At 43.8% G+C, this 14,780-nt stretch overlaps 1 protein-coding gene across 1 annotated transcript in view; it reads left to right on the top strand.

The window, feature by feature from the left end:
- Positions 1-13,206, top strand: part of LOC120999330 (zinc finger protein OZF-like) — a gene marked incomplete at its 3' end in the record, with an annotated part of 30,759 nt that extends 17,553 nt beyond the window's left edge. Inside the window, exons 4-5 of the mRNA XM_040430198.1 lie at positions 11,822-12,821; positions 12,906-13,206. Coding sequence (XP_040286132.1) covers positions 11,822-12,821; positions 12,906-13,206 — 1,301 coding nt within the window. The remainder of the gene's footprint in view (positions 1-11,821; positions 12,822-12,905) is intronic.
- Between the last annotated feature and the right edge of the window lie 1,574 nt (positions 13,207-14,780).

Genomic DNA, 14,780 nt, shown 5'->3' with positions numbered 1-14,780 from the left:
AATAAAAGATAGCAACTGATTTGCATTTCATTGAGTGAAATAAGTATTTGAACCCTCTAACAAAAAAAGACTTAATACTTGGTGGAAAAACCCTTGTTTGCAAGCACAGAGGTCAAACGTTTCTTGTAATTGATGACCAAGTTTGCGCACATTTTAGGAGGAATGTTGGTCCACTCCTCTTTGCAGATCATCTCTAAATCCCTAAGGTTTCGAGGCTGTCTCTGTGCAACTCTGAGCTTGAGCTCCCTCCATAGGTTTTCGATTGGATTAAGGTCCGGAGACTGACTAGGCCACTCCATGACCTTAATGTGCTTCTTCTTGAGCCACTCCTTTGTTGCCTTTGCTGTATGTTTTGGGTCATTGTCGTGCTGGAACACCCATCCACGACCCATTTTCAGTTTCCTGGCAGAGGGAAGGAGGTTGTCGCTCAGGATTTCACGATACATGGCTCCGTCCATTTTCCCGTTTATGCGAATAAGTTGTCCTGTGCCCTTAGCAGAAAAACACCCCCAAAGCAAAATGTTTCCACCCCCATGCTTGACGGTGGGGACGGTGTTTTGGGGGTCATAGGCAGCATTTTTCTTCCTCCAAACACAGCGAGTTGAGTTAATGCCAAAGAGCTCTATTTTGGTCTCATCAGACCACAGCACCTTCTCCCAGTCACTCTCTGAATCATTCAGGTGTTCATTGGCAAACTTCAGACGGGCCTGCACATGTGCCTTCCTGAGCAGGGGGACCTTGCGAGCCCTGCAGGATTTTAATCCATTGCGGTGTAATGTGTTTCCAATGGTTTTCTTGGTGACTGTGGTCCCTGCTAATTTGAGGTCATTAACTAACTCCTCCCGTGTAGTTCTAGGATGCTTTTTCACCTTTCTCAGAACCATTGACACCCCACGAGGTGAGATCTTGCGTGGAGCCCCAGAGCGAGGTCGATTGATGGTCATTTTGTGCTCCTTCCATTTTCGAACAATCGCACCAACAGTTGTCACCTTCTCTCCCAGCTTCTTGCTAATGGTTTTGTAGCCCATTCCAGCCTTGTGCAGGTCTACAATTTTGTCTCTGACATCCTTGGACAGCTCTTTGGTCTTTCCCATGTTGGAGAGTTTGGAGTCTGCTTGATTGATTGATTCTGTGGACAGGTGTCTTTTATACAGGTGACTAGTTAAGACAGGTGTCCTTAATGAGGGTGACTAATTGAGTAGAAGTGTCTAACCACTCTGTGGGAGCCAGAACTCTTAATGGTTGGTAGGGGTTCAAATACTTATTTCACTCAATGAAATGCAAATCAGTTGCTATCTTTTATTTAAAGTTATTTTTTCGATTTTCCTTTTGATGTGCTATCTGCCACTGTTACAATAAACCTACCATTGAAATGATACTGTTCTGAGACTTTTCATTTCTTTGTCATTGGACAAACTTACAAAATCAGCGAGGGGTCAAATAATTATTTCCCCCACTGTATATATACACACACACACACACATTTAATAAATAAATTTAATAAATGCAATAGAAATTACAAGAAGAAATGAATAGAAAAACTAATAAAATAAAATATGTCACATATATGTAAACAAACAATATTTAGTATGGTCACGGTCCACTTTAAAAAAATAAAAAAATAAATACTTTACATGCGGAGCTCACGCACATAATGTTAGGACAATAATCACGTGATTCTTTCACCTGTTGTTTTTCATATATTTTTATCACTCCTGTTATTTTGTACCGCTATATTATCTATAGCCACTTTATTTGTTGAATGAGAGGCAATATTATGGAGATATTATGTAAGTTGCCTTAAATGATGTCTCTTTCTTGCAGAGGGATGTTATTTGGCTTTGATACACTGACTCCCTTAGTTGGCTTTATATGTCGTTCATGGACTTAATGGAGATAGTCAGTGTGCCATTCCGTTAATAGTGTCAGTCATCCACGTTGCGCTGTTTATATAATATACTCATTAACAGAGTGATAGTCTATACTGGGCCTATACTGGATTCTTATCTTCCTTTCATGATTTTTTTTTATTTTTTCAGATTTTTTCTTCCTTTCATGAAAGGAAGAAAATAAAAAAAAAATCATGAAAGATAAGAATCCATAGGCCCATGTTTCATTTGAGACCCGAGAGGGTATAAAAGAAATGAAGGTCCCAAGTGAAATAACATACAACATATGCCACTGAGGAAGGAAAGTTTTCCGAAACGCGTCTGTGGTGGACACACACAGTGTTTCTCTACCCTTGAAAAACACTCCTGACATTTTTTAAACCGCAAAAGTGAAGCGCTATTACCATTCAGAGGTCCGGCGTGGCCAAGCACACAAGGCGCATGCGTGAAGATCTTCTAGCCGGCACATTGAGAGCTGCAAACGCCGAGACAGGACATAGAAGTGCGGTAAGATACTATAGACTTCAAACTCTGATTACCCTCACCGGCAGAAGCGCAGTAAGACAAAATAATTGAAATATAAAAGTGCATCCTGCATTAATGAGTATATTATATAAACAGCGCAACGTGGATGACTGACACTATTAACGGAATGGCACACTGACTATCTCCATTAAGTCCATGAACGACATATAAAGCCAACTAAGGGAGTCAGTGTATCAAAGCCAAATAACATCCCTCTGCAAGAAAGAGACATCATTTAAGGCAACTTACATAACATCTCCATAATATTGCCTCTCATTTAACAAATAAAGTGGCTATAGATAATATAGCGGTACAAAATAACAGGAGTGATAAAAATATATGAAAAACAAGTGAAAGAATCACGTGATTATTGTCCTAACATTACGTGCGTGAGCTCCGCATGTAAAGTATTTTTTTTTTTTAAAGGGGACCGTGACCATACTAAATATTGTTTGTTTACATATATGTGACATTTTGTATTTTATTTTATCTATCTGTTTTTTATTCATTTCTTCTTGTAATTTCTATTGCATTTATTAAATGTGTGTTAGATACTGTGAGCCAGCTATTTTTTATAGAGTATATTGTTTTATTTTTAGCTTTGTGGTAGAGCTTAGGCAGTGCTCAGTGTGTAGTTTGGGTGAATACTGGTAAGCGTTCCTATTATAGATTCGATATACAGTACAGACCAAAAGTTTGGACACACCTTCTCATTCAAAGAGTTTTCTTTATTTTCATGACTATGAAGGCATCAAAACTATGAATTAACACATGTGGAATTATATACATAACAAACAAGTGTGAAACTGAAAATGTCATATTCTAGGTTCTTCAAAGTAGCCACCTTTTGCTTTGATTACTGCTTTGCACACTCTTGGCATTCTCTTGATGAGCTTCAAGAAGTAGTCCCCTGAAATGGTCTTCCAACAGTCTTGAAGGAGTTCCCAGAGATGCTTAGCACTTGTTGGCCCTTTTGCCTTCACTCTGCGGTCCAGCTCACCCCAAACCATCTCGATTGGGTTCAGATCCGGTGACTGTGGAGGCCAGGTCATCTGGCGCAGAACCCCATCACTCTCCTTCATGGTCAAATAGCCCTTACTTTCAAAGTTTTCCCAATTTTTCGGCTGACTGACTGACCTTCATTTCTTAAAGTAATGATGGCCACTCGTTTTTCTTTACTTAGCTGCTTTTTTCTTGCCATAATACAAATTCTAACAGTCTATTCAGTAGGACTATCAGCTGTGTATCCACCTGACTTCTCCTCAACGCAACTGATGGTCCCAACCCCATTTATAAGGCAAGAAATCCCACTTATTAAACCTGACAGGGCACACCTGTGAAGTGAAAACCATTTCAGGGGACTACCTCTTGAAGCTCATCAAGAGAATGCCAAGAGTGTGCAAAGCAGTAATCAAAGCAAAAGGTGGCTACTTTGAAGAACCTAGAATATGACATATTTTTAGTTGTTTCACACTTGTTTGTTACAGTAGGTGAACCCGATTTTGTGTCAATCTCGCTGTATTTCTCGGCGAGATTGAGCACATACGAGCCCCATCGCGGGAGCCAGCGCCGAGCTGGCTTGCCGCGATGGAGAGCAAGCGCGTCATAGAAGCGACGGGAGATCCGACTTGGATTCCCGCCAATTCTACACGTGTGCGGCGTTTGTTATGAATCCTGAGGGGGAAGTTCCCGCCGGATTTTAAATAAAAATCCGGCCTGGGTCCCGCCCTCAGGAGCATACCGGGCCCTTAGGTCTGTTATGGGTTGTAAGGAGAGCCCCCCCTACGCCGAAAAAAACGGCGTAGGGGTCCCCCTACAATCCATACCAGACCCGTATCCAAAGCACGCTACCCGGCCAGCCAGGAAGGGAGTGGGGACGAGCGAGCGCCCCCCCCCCTCCTGAGCCGTACCAGGCTGCATGCCCTCAACATGGGGGGTTGGGTGCTCTGGGGCAGGGGGCGCACTGCGGCCCCCCCACCTCAGAGCACCCTGTCCCCATGTTGATGAGGACAGGGCCCCTTCCCGACAACCCTGGCCGTTGGTTGTCGGGGTATGCGGGCGGGAGGCTTATCGGAATCTGGGAGCCCCCTTTAATAAGGGGGCCCCCAGATACCGGCCCCCCACCCTAAGTGAATGAGTATGGGGTACATCGTACCCCTACCCATTCACCTGCAAGAAAAGTGGTAAAAACACAAATAAACCACACAGTGTATTAAAATATTTTATTTTTCTGCTCCGGAGGCCGCCCCCTGTCTTCTTTATTAGCTCTTTTACCAGGGGGGGGCTCTTCTTCTTCCGATATCCCGACGGGTCTTCTCCGCTATCCGGGGGGGTCTTCTCAACTCTCCGGGGTTCTCCTTCTGTCTTCTCCTTCTGTCTTGTTGTCTCCTTCTGTCTTCTGTCTCCGGGGGGGGGCTCTTCTTCTTCCGATATCCCGACGGGTCTTCTCCGCTATCCGGGGGGGTCTTCTCAACTCTCCGGGGTTCTCCTTCTGTCTTCTCCTTCTGTCTTGTTGTCTCGGCGCACCCCGATTCTTCGTCTTCTCTTCTTGTTTTCGCCTCTCTCTGTTGTTGACTCGGCGCACCCCGGTTCTTCGTCTCGCGAGACGAAGAATCGGGGTGCGCCGAGTCTCGCGAGACGAAGAATCGGGGTGCGCCGAGTCTCGCGAGACGAAGAACCGGGGTGCGCCGAGTCAACAACAGAGAGAGGCGAAAACAAGAAGAGAAGACGAAGAATCGGGGTGCGCCGAGACAACAAGACAGAAGGAGAAGACAGAAGGAGAACCCCGGAGAGTTGAGAAGACCCCCCCGGATAGCGGAGAAGACCCGTCGGGATATCGGAAGAAGAAGAGCCCCCCCCGGAGACAGAAGACAGAAGGAGACAACAAGACAGAAGGAGAAGACAGAAGGAGAACCCCGGAGAGTTGAGAAGACCCCCCCGGATAGCGGAGAAGACCCGTCGGGATATCGGAAGAAGAAGAGCCCCCCCCTGGTAAAAGAGCTAATAAAGAAGACAGGGGGCGGCCTCCGGAGCAGAAAAATAAAATATTTTAATACACTGTGTGGTTTATTTGTGTTTTTACCACTTTTCTTGCAGGTGAATGGGTAGGGGTACGATGTACCCCATACTCATTCACTTAGGGTGGGGGGCCGGTATCTGGGGGCCCCCTTATTAAAGGGGGCTCCCAGATTCCGATAAGCCTCCCGCCCGCATACCCCGACAACCAACGGCCAGGGTTGTCGGGAAGGGGCCCTGTCCTCATCAACATGGGGACAGGGTGCTCTGAGGTGGGGGGGCCGCAGTGCGCCCCCTGCCCCAGAGCACCCAACCCCCCATGTTGAGGGCATGCAGCCTGGTACGGCTCAGGAGGGGGGGGGGGGGCGCTCGCTCGTCCCCACTCCCTTCCTGGCTGGCCGGGTAGCGTGCTTTGGATACGGGTCTGGTATGGATTGTAGGGGGACCCCTACGCCGTTTTTTTCGGCGTAGGGGGGGCTCTCCTTACAACCCATAACAGACCTAAGGGCCCGGTATGCTCCTGAGGGCGGGACCCAGGCCGGATTTTTATTTAAAATCCGGCGGGGACTTCCCCCTCAGGATTCATAACAAACGCCGCACACGTGTAGAATTGGCGGGAATCCAAGTCGGATCTCCCGTCGCTTCTATGACGCGCTTGCTGGGATGTGCTGTCGCTATCCCAGTGAGTGCGAGATCTCGGCACCACATCGCCGAGTATCAGCGCGACGCTGTCGTGCTGAAAACACAATCTCACAAACACCTACTGTATGTATATAATTCCACATGTGTTAATTCATAGTTTTAATGCCTTCAGTGTGAATCTACTCTTTGAATGAGAAGGTGTGTACTGTATATATTTTTTTTAAAATTAATGTGATTGAGCGATATTATATATATATATATAATTTTATATTATTGATTTATTTTTTCACATATTTTTGTACAGGGCCATTTTAGTTGTATATATGATCTATTGGATTATGTGATCCCAGAATATCTGCAGGGATACTAATGTCATCTGGTGATAAATATATATATATGTTCTTCTAATAAAGTTATATGATATGTCATTTATGGGTTAGGATCCATGTATGTTCCAATGGTACAGTATCTGTAGTGTCCTGTATATTTAATCTGGTATCTTTGTTTATTTCCTTACAGGGATACACTTTGGGGCAGGAGGCACATTTACCTTTAATATTCCCCTAATAGGCAATTCGCGCCTCAGTATATCCTATTCCCTCCTCTACCTCACGATCGCAGGTTATTCAGTCACACTTTGCCAGGGGCGGACTGACCGGTCGGGCACTTCGGGCATGGTCCGAGGGCCCGGGCGGGATGGGGGCCCGCCGCAGAATAATATTATTTATTATCAGCAGCGCAGTGGAAGAGTCTCTCCCTCCTCCCTGTGCTGCTGCTGCCGCGGCCAATAAGAAGAGGGACAGGGGGAGGGGCTAGTATAATAAACATTGAGTGCCCCCCCCCAGTATAATAAACATTGAGTGCGCCCCCCCCAGTATAATAAACATTGAGTGCGCCCCCCCCCCTAGTATAATAAACATTGAGTGCCGCCCCCCCCTCCAGTATAATAAACATTGAGTGCTGCCCCCCCCCAGTATAATAAACATTGAGTGCGGCCCCCCCCCCCAGTATAATAAACATTGAGTACGCCCCCCCCTAGTATAATAAACATTGAGTGCGGCGCCCCCCCCAGTATAATAAACATTGAGTGCGCCCCCCCCCCAGTATAATAAACATTGAGTGCGGGCCCCCCCCCCCCCCGTATAATTAACATTGGTGGCGCAGTGGGAAGTGCCAATGAGGGTTAAAATAAATAAATAAAAATTAACTCACCTCCTCCAATTGGTCGCGTAGCTGCCGGTCTCCTGTTTTCTTCAGGACCTGTGGTGACGTCACTGAGCTCCATCACATGGTCCATTACCATGGTGATGGATCATGTGATAAGCACAGTGATGTCACCACAGGTCCTGCGTCCTGAAGAAAGTACAGAACACCGGCTGCTACGCGATCAATTGGAGGAGGTGATTTTTATTTATTTTTTTAACCCTCATTGGCACTGCCCACCAATGTTTATATATTTATTATACTAGGGAGGGGGGGGGGGGGCGCACTGCCCACCAATGTTTATATATTTATTATACTAGGGAGGGGGGGGCGCACTGCCCACCAATGTTTATATATTTATTATACTAGGGAGGGGGGGGCGCACTGCCCACCAATGTTTATATATTTATTATACTAGGGAGGGGGGGCGGCGCACTGCCCACCAATGTTTATATATTTATTATACTAGGGAGGGGGGGGCGCACTGCCCACCAATGTTTATATATTTATTATACTAGGGAGGGGGGGGGGGCGCACTGCCCACCAATGTTTATATGTTTATTATACTAGGGAGGGGGGGCGCACTGCGCCACCAATGTTTATTATGTTGGGGGGGGACGCACTGCGCCACCAATGTTTATTATACTGGGGTGTTGGGGGGGGCGAACTGCGCCACCAATGTTTATATGTTTATTATACTAGGGAGGGGGGGCGCACTGCGCCACCATTGTGTATTATGTTGGGGGGGGCCCCCCATGCGCACCAATGTTTATTATACTGGGGTGTTGGGGGGGGCGCACTGCGCCACCAATGTTTATATGTTTATTATACTAGGGAGGGGGGGGCGCACTGCGCCACCAATGTTTATTATATTGACCTTCTACTACGCATTCTGCATTAAAGAATGCTATTATTTTCCCTTATAACCATGTTGTTATAAGGGAAAGTAATACAGTGAATAGACTTTCATCCTAGCAACCATGCGTGAAAATCGCACGGTTCAACCGGAAGGATGGATCCGGCATTCAGGCAAATCTTCAGTTTTTTTCGCCAGAGATAAAGCCGTAGAATGCTGCGGTTTTATCTTTTGCCTGATCAGTCAAAAAGACTGACCTGAAGACATCTTTTCCGGTATAGAGACCCTGTGACGGAACTCTATGCCGGAAATGAAAAACGCTAGTGTGAAAGTACCCTAAAATATTAAGTTTAAATCCCCCCCTTTCCCAATTTTACATATAAAATATATAAACAATAAATAAACATATTACATAGCGCTGGGTCTGAAAAGTCCAAACTATTAAATTATTAAAAAATATCTCCTATGCGGTGAGCATTCGCCATTTTTAGTCACCTTGTCACCCCAAAAAATAGGATAGGACTGTTCTATTATGGGCCGAACGTTTCATAAAATGCGAAATGCACACGGCTTTTTTTGGTGTTTTTTTTTTGCACGGTATTGAGTATCGCAATACTTTTTTATGGTGACGAAAGCGAATCAAAACTTTGGTATCGAAACAACCCTACGCCAATCTGATCGGCGTAGCGTTGTCACGATACCAAAATTTTGATTCAGTTTTGATTTGGCTCCTAAATTTTTCAGTTCAGGAGCCAATGGCTACTAGGTATTTTTTTTTAGTCTGGAGCACTGTGCCCAGCACCCCGATTCCGAATGTTATGCTGGCCTGGTAATGGCAGCGGGGCCCGGTGCAGTCACTGTATTCTATTACACCGGGCCCCGCTCACTGTAATACTAATATTCATATGTGAACAACTTGAAATCCTCTGCGATCCTCTCCCTCTGAGCTCTCTGTACTCACAAACTCAGTAGCAGGCCGGGCGACAGCGCAACTCACTGACGTCACGCGCCTGCTCCTCCTACTTAATTCATACAGTGGGAGGAGCAGGCGCGTGACGTCAGTGAGTTGCGCTGCCGCCCGGCCTGCTACTGAGTTTGTGAGTACAGAGAGCTCAGAGGGAGAGGATTGCAGAGGATTTCAAGTTGTTCACATATGAATATTAGTATTACAGTGAGCGGGGCCCGGTGTAATAGAATACAGTGACTGCACCGGGCCGCACTGCCATTACAACACCAGATGCCGGCCCCCAGACCCTGTATTGGGGGTCATTCACTCACAGGGACACTGTTATGGGGGGATCTGTGGATGGCACATATATAGCATAGGGTGCTATATATGTGTCACCCACAGTTCCCCCCCCCCCACAACAGTGCCACCCACAGAGCCCCCACAACAGTGCCATCCACAGAGCCCCCACAACAGTGCCATCCACAGAGCCCCCACAACAGTGCCATCCACAGAGCCCCCACAACAGTGCCACCCACAGAGCCCCCACAACAGTGCCACCCACAGAGCCCCCACAACAGTGCCACCCACAGAGCCCCCACAACAGTGCCACCCACAGAGCCCCCATAACAGTGCCACCCACAGAGCCCCCATAACAGTGCCATCCACAGAGCCCCCATAACAGTGCCATCCACAGAGCCCCCATAACAGTGCCATCCACAGAGCCCCTATAACAGTGCCATCCACAGAGCCCCCATAACACCTTTTGGTTCAAAATATTTTTTAATTTGGCTATTCCCCACCCCTCTTGTAATTGTACCGCTACTTGTGGGCTGCGCGGGAATGAGTTCAGTCACTTCGGTGCGCAATCCCGTCCTGCAGCGCGTGATCCCGCAAGACCTGCCGCTGTAGGTCACGGGTCTCGTGGGATCACGCGCCGCAGGATGGGATTGCGCACCGAAGTGACTGACATTGAATCAATGCTTTCCTATGGGGAAAAATCTGACCCTGGAGGTCATCATGCAGAGTGTGAGGACGTCCAGTGTCAGATACCAGACCAAAGGTCTGTTTTACTCCAGGAAGCCCTCAGGTCGCTGCCAGCGACTAGAGGCCGACTTATTGCTGGAACGGAAACAATGCAGCCTCTCTAGAACATTGCAGCTCGATTTGCAAAAGGGACACTCTACCCAGACCACTGCAATGAGCTGAAGGGGTCTGGGTGCCTTTTGTGTCGCTTTAACTTTGAAATCTTATTAAAGATTGTGTAGGGTGAGGCGGGACAAGGGTGGGGCTTGCAGCAGAACATGGGTGGGGCCTGTAAGGGGGCCCTTGATTTATTTTGCCCGGGGGCCCTGAGGGTTCTCAGTCCGCCCCTGCACTTTGCGGTCACGTGATGTTCCCTTGTGACCGCATCGTGAATGACGTATGCGCATTGATGTTCCGGCGGCCACATTGGATATTGGCACTTACCTCACAGCAAACAACGCGTTGTTGGGCACGTGAGTGTCTGCACCAATCACAGTCAGCATTGGCGATCATGTGAGCGGGAGGTGGGAGTATACCTGGGATGGGTAAACGCGCTCCATGTAAGGAACATGATGCTGACGCCGCACTGGTGATTTTATTTATCCTTAATAAAATCTGGGATTTATATAGAGCAACCATCCCACTGTCCCTCACTTTCCCTGACGAAGCCATTCGGCGAATCACGTCAGGTAGGTGAGGGACACTGGTATGGGAGATTTGATTATACTTTGTTTGTGAACTGGTAAGCCTCCCCTTTGCTTTTTTGGCTCTCCTCTACATTACTATTTGCGATCTCATTGTTATAGATTGGATATACAATATCACACTACTATGTGTGATCTTACAATGACAGATGAGCTTCTACATTTTTGTGTAGTCTGTTGTGGAGATCCATTGACTTTTTTTCTTCCTCCATTTCCTCTTTTGGATCAAGTATTTTACTATGCAATTTATATGTGACTAGTAGGAAGATGTTTTTGCTGTGATTACCCTTTATACTTATTGTCTCCTGTCCCACTGAATGGTGGGGACTCCATTGTATATGTTTTTACATACGTGTATTTAATAAAGAGATATTTTTGCTAATAAGATGGTTATTTGTAGTTTATAACCTGGCTATACACTATGTTTATGTAGGTATTGTATAATTCTGTGTGGCCCTAATAAGTCGTTATATAGGTTTAGATAGATTGTTAAATAGATAAATTGTTAGATAGATAAATAGATGGATAGATAGATAAAATAGATATCTATGAGCTAATAGATAAATTGATAAATATATATTCATTGTATAAATCCTGGGTGTATATGTTAGAGCTATAAATGTGATATGAACAGACCATTATATGTACAGTACATGCCGGTATTATTTATATGTATGTGGTATATGAGAAATAATATATTTACTACATCTGTGAGATAGATAGAAGGTGGGCTTTCAGCTTCAATTTCTGGTGTGTTTTGTGCTAAAGTGCAGTTAGCGGTCAGTGTGTGAGACGGACACCAGCTTATAGCACTGACTCACAGATCCCTTGTGAACCTATGAAGATGCTTTCTTCACCACAAGTGTGGAAAATACAAGTGAACAGCCTGGTGACCTAACATCATAATCTACTGGTCTACTATCAGATTTTATTTATATAGAAATGTTATAAAATTATATGTAACTTTAAGGTTCTATTATTTAAAAATTATAAAACTCAGATTTATTGTTGGCAGATGACTGTACCAGGAGCTCAGAGAAAGATTTTAGAACAGATGATTGTGGTGTCGCAGAAGATACACATGAAGAGCATGCCATTATCTCAGATGTATCCTCAGCTTTTCACTGCAAAGATCTATCATCAGATCCTTTGGATGGATTTCAATCTTATGATTCCTCACAGACTGTTAAGCAAAATAAAAGCAATCATCAAAGAAGTCACACAAGGGAGAATGCTCTTTCATGCTCAGAATGTTGGAAATTTTGTAAATCTAAATCAGATCTTATTAGACATCAGAGAACTCACACAGGGGAGAAGCCATTTTCATGTTCAGAATGTGGGAAATGTTTTATTGATAAATCAAGTCTTGTTATACATGAGAGAAATCACACAGGGGGGAAGCCATTTTCTTGTTTACAATGTGGGAAATCTTATCAAAAGAAATCATGTCTTGTTATACATGAGAGAAGTCACACAGGGGAGAAGCCATTTTCTTGTTTAGAATGTGGGAAATCTTTTATAAATAAATCAAATCTAGTTGCACATCAGAGAATTCACACGGGGGAAAAGCCGTTTTCTTGTTTAGAATGTGGGAAATGTTTTACTGATAAATCAACTCTTGTTAAACATCAGAGGATTCACACAGGGGAGAAGCCATTTTCATGCTCAGAATGTGGGAAATGTTTTCAGCAGAAATCAAATCTTCTTAACCATCAGAGAATTCACACAGGGACGAAGCCATTTTCTTGTTCAGAATGTGGGAAATCTTACACACAGAAATCATATCTTGTTATACATGAGAGAAGTCACACAGGGGAGAAGCCATTTTCTTGTTTAGAATGTGGGAAATCTTTTATAAATAAATCAAGTCTAATTGCACATCAGAGAATTCACACAGGGGAGAAGCCGTTTTCTTGTTTAGAATGTGCGAAATGTTTTGCTGATAAATCAACTCTTGTTATACATGAAAGAAGTCACACAGGGGAGAAGCCATTTTCTTGTTTAGAATGTGGGAAATCTTTCATAAATAAATCAAATCTAGTTGCACACCACAGAATACACACAGGGGAGAAGCCATTTTCTTGTTTAAAATGTGAGAAATGTTTTACTGATAAATCAAGTCTTGTTATACATGAGAGAAGTCACACAGGGGAGAAGCCATTTTCTTGTTTAGAATGTGGGAAATCTTTCATAAATAAATCAAGTCTAATTGCACATCAGAGAATTCACACAGGGGAGAAGCCATTTTCTTGTTTAGAATGTGGGAAAGCTTTCATAAATAAATCAACTCTGGTTACACATCATAAAATTCACACAGGGGAGAAGCCAGTTTCTTGTTTAGAATGTGGGAAATCGTTCATAAATAAATCAACTCTTGTTAGACATCAGAGAATTCACACAGGGGAGAAGCCATTTTCTTGTTTAGAATGTGAGAAATGTTTTACTGATAAATCTACTCTTGTTATACATGAGAGAAGTCACACAGGGGAGAAGCCATTTTCTTGTTTAGAATGTGGGAAATCTTTTATAAAAAAGTCGACTCTTGTTAGACATCAGAGAATACACACAGGGGAGAAGCAATTTTCTTGTTTACAATGTGGGAAATCTTATACAAAGAAATCATATCTTGTTATACATGAGAGAAATCACACAGGGGAGAAGCCATTTTTTTTCTTTCATACAGAAATCAAATCTTTTTAAACATCAGAGAATTCACACTGGAAAGAAGAGATTTTAACCACCTCAGCTCCCCTAGCTTAAACCCCCTTAATGACCAGACCACTTTTTACAATTCTGCACTACACTACTTTCACGGTTTATTGCTCGGTCATACAACTTACCACCCAAATGAATTTTATCTTCTTTTCTTCTCACTAATAGAGCTTTCATTTGGTGGTATTTCATTGCTGCTGACATTTTAACTTTTTTTGATATTAATCAAAATTGACAGAAATTTTTGCAAAAAAATGAAATTTTTCACTTTCTGTTGTAAAATTTTTCAAATAAAACTACATTTCTATATAAATTTTTCTCTAAATTTATTGTTCTACATGTCTTTGATAAAAAAAAAATGCAATAAGTGTATATTTATTGGTTTGGGTAAAAGTTATAGCGTTTACAAACTATGGTGCAAAAATGTGAATTTACGCACTTTGACTTTCTGAGCACCTGTCATGTTTCCGGAGGTTCTACAATGCCCAGACAGTAGAAACACCCCACAAATGACCCCATTTCGGAAAGTAGACACCCTAAGGTATTCGCTGATGGGCATAGTGAGTTCATGGAAGTTTTTATTTTTTGTCACAAGTTAGCAGAAATTATTATTATTATTTATTTTATTTTTTTCTTACAGTCTCATATTCCACTAACTTGTGACAAAAAATAAAATTTTACATGAACTCACCATAACCCTCACGGAATACCTTGGGGTGTCTTCTTTCTAAAATGGGGTCACTTGTGGGGTATTTATACTGCCCTTGCATTTTAGGGGCCCTAAAGTGTGAGAAGTAGTTTGGAATCCAAATGCGTAAAAATGCCCTGTGAAATCCTAAAAGTACTCATTGGAATTTGGGCCACTTTGCGCACCTAGGCTGCAAAAAAGTGTCACACATGTGGTATAGCCGTACTCAGAAGAAGTAGGGCAATGTGTTTTGGGGTGTATTTTTACATATACCCATGCTGGGTGAGATAAATATCTCTGTAAAAGACAACTTTTCCCATTTTTTTTTTATACAAAGTTGTCATTTTACAGAGATATTTCTCACACACAGTATGGGTATATGTAAAAATAGATCCCAAAACACATTTCCCTACTTCTCCTGAGTACGGCGATACCACATGTGTGACACTTTTTTGCAGCCTAGGTGCACAAAGGGGCCCAAATTCCAATGAGTATCTTTAGAATTTCACAGGGCATTTTTTACGCATTTGGATTCCAAACTACTTCTCACGCTTTAGGGCCCCTAAAATGCCAG

Source organism: Bufo bufo, chromosome 4 (genome assembly GCF_905171765.1).
Source record: "Bufo bufo chromosome 4, aBufBuf1.1, whole genome shotgun sequence".
NCBI classification, from domain to species: Eukaryota; Metazoa; Chordata; class Amphibia; order Anura; family Bufonidae; genus Bufo; species Bufo bufo.
Note: the sequence above shows the minus strand (reverse complement) of the source record. Positions and strands in the feature narration are given on the sequence as shown.